Genomic DNA, 6357 nt, shown 5'->3' on the forward strand with positions numbered 1-6357 from the left:
CTCCACCACATTTTTGGTTTATCTTCGGTGTCGCTTTAAATCTGCTTCCCATCGGACTAAAACCTCCACGAAATCTGAAGACAGATACTTGAAGTTATTTAAACCTTTTGCAAACTTCTTTATGTTCTTTCTTGCTCTAGTGTTGGCAGTTACATTGTACATAACAAATGTATTATGATTATGCTAACTGGTTGTTCGTGCTAGATTATGTAGCTTTTTTATTTCTGAGTTATTGCTATATGTAAATAAGCCTGTTTGTAAATACTCCTCAGAGAAACAAAAACAAGTCTTATACAAATGTAAAGCTCTACGTTTTTTTTCGGGGGGTTCCCCGCCGAATCCCCTGGGTGAGGGGGGAGGAAAGCTATAGCCCCACCGGAAAATTAGGCCTCCTGCCGCCACTGTCTATTCTCATCTAACAAGACATTAAACTATAAGTGTTAATTAAGTCTAAACAACTCAAAATTAGCTATTTCGAAACATTTCAAGAAGCCCTGAGACACAGTTTAGTGAGGAAAAAAAAGGGGGGGAAAGCCCCTTGACAGGTTAAATGGGAATTAGATCATTTTAAGTAATTTTGAGTGTTCCCAAAGCCCCGGTGTTCTGCAGTTTGTGTGGGCCTACTGTACTGAACACAGTTTATAGAAACTATGTCCACGAGAAGGTGTTTGGAAGTTTTGGAAGAGTCATAGCTAACCACACTGAAGATTATGGAGGTATTGATCCGTCTTCTCATATTTTTAAGCCTCAATTTGTCCTTTCCCCCCCCCTCTAACATCACCAGAAGTCATCATTTAAGGGGTCTTTTCTCAATTTCTTTGTTTGGTCACCATTTCTACAGCCCCACATAAAATGTTTCCCACCAGCCGCCACTGGATAGATAGATAAAGAGAGAGAGAGAGAGAGAGAGAGAGAGAGAGAGAGAGAAACATTGTTTCGTTTTAACTTTCATGCCAATAAAGCCCCTTTCAATTGAATCGATAGATTGTTGCTTCACCAGGGACATTGCTAAGGTGGGGTAGGTAAGTTTGAGAAACCGGCTCGAGATACACTTTGTGTTATATTCCATGGAATGCTCTTAACATCCCGATAGCCTTCCATCTGTGCACAAACTTATCTCGTGCCCTCATTGATCATGTGCGTGTTTGTGTGTATTTTCAAATTCTAGCTCACTCAAGCTGGTTTCTCCAACATTACGTACCCCGCCTTTAATGAACACTTAAAACATGAAATATACCGGATTTAGCTTTGAGCTACTTTCCAGTCCCTCACATAAAACATTAAGAAAATGAAAATGACAAACATAGCAGCACAATCATCATCCACTTTTCTTACATCAAATGCATGAAAAGTGGAAGAGTATCCCACATCGGCGGGTATGACGTCATAGCGTTTCCTAGACGACCAGAAAGCGAAAACGAGGCTGACGTCACCGTTTCCGGACAAACGGAAGGACGCCTTCAGAATAAGAGCTTTCTTTAAAAGTTGAATATCACACACAAACACGCAGTGTCACTTCCGGTCGGTGAAATGAGCCTCTCCACTGATCTGTGGGGAGAAGGGAAGCTTTTATTCTGAAGGGAAGCTTTTAATCTGAAGGGCTCGTTTCTGTGCCGCAAAGTCTGGAAAGTGAAAGTGTGAAGCAGAAAAGTGAAGGGACTTTCACAATAAACTCTATTTATAATATCATATCAACCCTTTCACAATAAAACACTGTGTACTTCTACTGTGTACTGTGTACTTCTACTGTGTACTGTGTAGGCTACTGTGTACTGTGTACTGTGTACTTCTACTGTGTACTGTGTACTTCACTGTATACTGTGTAGGTTACTGTGTACTGTGTACTTCTACTGTGTACTGTGTACTTCTATTGTGTACTGTGTACTTCTACTGTGAACTGAGTACTTCTACTGTGTACTGCTACTGTGCACTGTGTACTTCTACTGTGTACTGTGTACTTCTACTGTGTACTACTGATGGGAGATATCATCATTTATGAGCAGCAGGCTTTAAATCATAAATACTTCCAACATGTTGCTGATAATAATTATATATATACATATATGTATAAGTATGTGTATTACTACAGAGTATTGTCAGCATGTAATGGTAATATTATAGTATTACCTGGTGTTGTAGAGTGGAAAGGGAAACTGGGAATTTCTCTGTTTCACTCTGCGATGGATAAAAGTGTGAGATCTGCAGAAAGAGACAGAACCTCCAAGAGCTCAATCAGCTTCATCATCACCTTCATCACTTTTACCACCACCTTCATCACCATCACCTTCATCACCTCCACCTTCATCATGATGTCATACCTCCTTCTCCTCCTCCTCTCTGCTCAGCAGACCTCGGCGCTCTGCTCTGATTGGCTGTCGGACTATAGCACGCAGAGTGGAGAGGCTCTGAACTGGATCAACAGCATGGTGAGACACACACACACACACACACACACACAGTTATGAACATGTATATGTTCTGTTGGTAATGATTTATAATGAAAACAGTTTCCAGCAGTTTGTGGTGAAATAAACATAAGTAAAAAAAGAAAGAAAAAGAAATAGAAGAAAATACTTAAATCAAAAAATTAAATAAGAAAGTAAATATATATGTAAGTAAATAATGTGTGTGTTTGTGCGGCAGGGCGGCCCGCTGAGAGACGAGCGCCCGGTCCCGTTCCCGAACAGAGCCTACAGACGCATCCGGAGGGAGACGGTGAATATCAAAATACAAACCTTCTATTTCTCTCTTTACCTCACTCTCTGATACTGATGATGTCATCACTGCTCACCTGTGCAGGTGCAGTCTCAGCTGGCGTTCGTGGGAGAAACTCTGTCGTCCATCGCTCAGCTGTTCAACAACGCTAACATGTCCGCCGCCGGCTGGAACCAAACCTCCACCGAGAAATTCCGGACGAACATCAACAGGCAGCGAGAGGACGTGCTACACTGCGTGAGTACTTTCACAATAACAGACTTCAATTAGAAGTCCTTTCACAATAAGACACTTCAATTAGACGTCCTTTCACAATAAGACACTTCAATTAGAAGTCCTTTCACAATAAGACACTTCAATTAGAAGTCCTTTCACAATAAGACACTTCAATTAGAAGTCCTTTCACAATAAGACACTTCAATTAGAAGTCCTTTCACAATAAGACACTTCAATTAGAAGTCCTTTCACAATAAGAGACACCTGGTGCTGAATGTCCTCTCACGTTAGGGTTACAAAGGAACTACAGAACGGTAACATCACTTCCATGAAAAAACCAGGGGAAAGCAAGTGATGAAATGCTGGCTCACTATAATAAAGGTGTGTGTGTGTGTGTGTGTGTGTGTGTGTGTGTGTGCAGATTCCCTCCAACACATCAGCTGTCACCACGCTGCACAAATACTTCAGGATGCTGGAGAAAGTGACCCTGCTCCGCACTGTGAGTACACTGTAGAACAGAGTGTGTGTGTGTGTGTGTGTGTGTGTGTGTGTGTGTGTGTGTGTGTGTGTGTGTGTGTGTGTGTGTGTGTGTGTGTGTGTGTGTGTGTGTGTTTATACGCAGTGTGGGTGCGTGTTTATACGCAGTGTGTGTGTGTGTTTGTGTGTGTGTGTGTGTTTATATGTAGTGTGTGTGGTATTAACACAGTGTGCCTCTCTGCAGGGGGGCAGCAGGGGGTCCTGGGAGCAGGTGAGGTGGGAGACCCGGGCTCACCTGGAGCAGCTGGATGTTCTGGTTCAGCCGAACATCAAAGATCAGTCTGCGAGGCGGCGCCGACATCACCCTTAATATCTATTATGCATTTAATTGTTTATTTATTTATTTGTTTATTTATTTGTTTATTTATTTTCATGTTTCTATTTAAAGTATTTATTGTGTTTACTGTCCGAATTTACTTGAAAACCTTTTGATAACTGACATTAAATATTTTATATGAAGCTTGTGTTGAAGATGTATTTATGAAAGGGAAACCAATCTGTCCAGTAGGGGGCAGAACATATATTATAATAAGGAAACACATCTGTCCTCTAGGGGGCAGATCAGATATTATAATAAGGAAACACATCTGTCCAGTAGGGGGCAGAACATATATTATAATAAGGAAACACATCTGTCCTCTAGGGGGCAGATCAGATATTATAATAAGGAAACACATCTGTCCAGTAGGGGGCAGAACATATATTATAATAAGGAAACACATCTGTCCTCTAGGGGGCAGATCAGATATTATAATAAGGAAACACATCTGTCCTCTAGGGGGCAGATCAGATATTATAATAAGGAAACACATCTGTCCAGTAGGGGGCAGAACATATATTATAATAAGGAAACACATCTGTCCTCTAGGGGGCAGATCAGATATTATAATAAGGAAACACATCTGTCCTCTAGGGGGCAGATCAGATATTATAATAAGGAAACACATCTGTCCAGTAGGGGGCAGAACATATATTATAATAAGGAAACACATCTGTCCTCTAGGGGGCAGATCAGATATTATAATAAGGAAACACATCTGTCCTCTAGGGGGCAGATCAGATATTATAAGAAGGAAACACATATGTCCTCTAGGGGGCAGATCAGATATTATAATAAGGAAACACATATGTCCTCTAGGGGGCAGATCAGATATTATAATAAGGAAACACATCTGTCCAGTAGGGGGCAGATCAGATATTATAATAAGGAAACACATCTGTCCTCTAGGGGGAAGATCAGATATTATAATAAGGAAACACATCTGTCCTCTAGGGGGAAGATCAGATATTATAATAAGGAAACACATCTGTCCTCTAGGGGGCAGATCAGATATTATAATAAGGAAACACATCTGTCCTCTAGGGGGCAGATCAGATATTATAATAAGGAACACACATCTGTCCTCTAGGGGGAAGATCAGATATTATAATAAGGAAACATATCTGTCCTCTAGGGGGAAGATCAGATACTATAATAAGGAAACACATCTGTCCTCTAGGGGGCAGATCAAATATTATAATAAGGAAACACATCTGTCCTCTAGGGGGAAGAACATATATTATAATAAGGAAACACATCTGTCCTCTAGGGGGCAGATCAGATATTATAATAAGGAAACACATCTGTCCAGTAGGGGGCAGATCAGATATTATAATAAGGAAACATATCTGTCCTCTAGGGGGAAGATCAGATATTATAATAAGGAAACACATCTGTCCTCTAGGGGGCAGATCAGATATTATAATAAGGAAACATATCTGTCCTCTAGGGGGAAGATCAGATATTATAATAAGGAAACACATCTGTCCTCTAGGGGGCAGATCAGATATTATAATAAGGAAACACATCTGTCCTCTAGGGGGCAGATCAGATATTATAATAAGGAAACACATCTGTCCTCTAGGGGGCAGAACATATATTATAATAAGGAAACACATATGTCCTCTAGGGGGCAGATCAGATATTATAATAAGGAAACACATCTGTCCTCTAGGGGGCAGATCAGATATTATAATAAGGAAACACATATGTCCTCTAGGGGGCAGATCAGATATTATAATAAGGAAACACATCTGTCCTCTAGGGGGAAGATCAGATATTATAATAAGGAAACACATCTGTCCTCTAGGGGGCAGATCAGATATTATAATAAGGAAACATATCTGTCCTCTAGGGGGAAGATCAGATACTATAATAAGGAAACACATCTGTCCTCTAGGGGGCAGATCAAATATTATAATAAGGAAACACATCTGTCCTCTAGGGGGAAGAACATATATTATAATAAGGAAACACATCTGTCCTCTAGGGGGCAGATCAAATATTATAATAAAGAAACACATCTGTCCTCTAGGGGGCAGATCAGATATTATAATAAGGAAACATATCTGTCCTCTAGGGGGAAGATCAGATATTATAATAAGGAAACACATCTGTCCTCTAGGGGGAAGATCAGATACTATAATAAGGAAACACATCTGTCCTCTAGGGGGCAGATCAGATATTATAATAAGGAAACACATCTGTCCTCTAGGGGGCAGAACATATATTATAATAAGGAAACACATATGTCCTCTAGGGGGCAGATCAGATATTATAATAAGGAAACACATCTGTCCTCTAGGGGGCAGATCAGATATTATAATAAGGAAACACATATGTCCTCTAGGGGGCAGATCAGATATTATAATAAGGAAACACATATGTCCTCTAGGGGGCAGATCAGATATTATAATAAGGAAACACATCTGTCCTCTAGGGGGCAGATCAGATATTATAATAAGGAAACACATCTGTCCTCTAGGGGGCAGAACATATATTATAATAAGGAAACACATATGTCCTCTAGGGGGCAGATCAGATATTATAATAAGGAAACACATATGTCC

The 6357-nt window shown here is 40.4% G+C and overlaps 1 protein-coding gene across 1 annotated transcript; it reads left to right on the forward strand.

Annotated features, from left to right (window-relative positions):
* Positions 1-946: 946 nt before the first annotated feature.
* Positions 947-3907, forward strand: ifnphi1 (interferon phi 1). The gene is made up of 5 exons (XM_079643806.1): positions 947-2426; positions 2644-2715; positions 2800-2952; positions 3353-3430; positions 3653-3907. Exons 1-5 carry the CDS (start codon positions 1977-1979, stop codon positions 3776-3778), a joined length of 879 nt encoding a protein of 292 aa, XP_079499932.1. The 5' UTR covers positions 947-1976; the 3' UTR covers positions 3779-3907.
* The last annotated feature ends 2450 nt before the right edge of the window (positions 3908-6357 follow it).

This window comes from Notothenia rossii (genome assembly GCF_949606895.1).
Source record: "Notothenia rossii genome assembly, chromosome: 8".
Classification (NCBI taxonomy): Eukaryota; Metazoa; Chordata; class Actinopteri; order Perciformes; family Nototheniidae; genus Notothenia; species Notothenia rossii.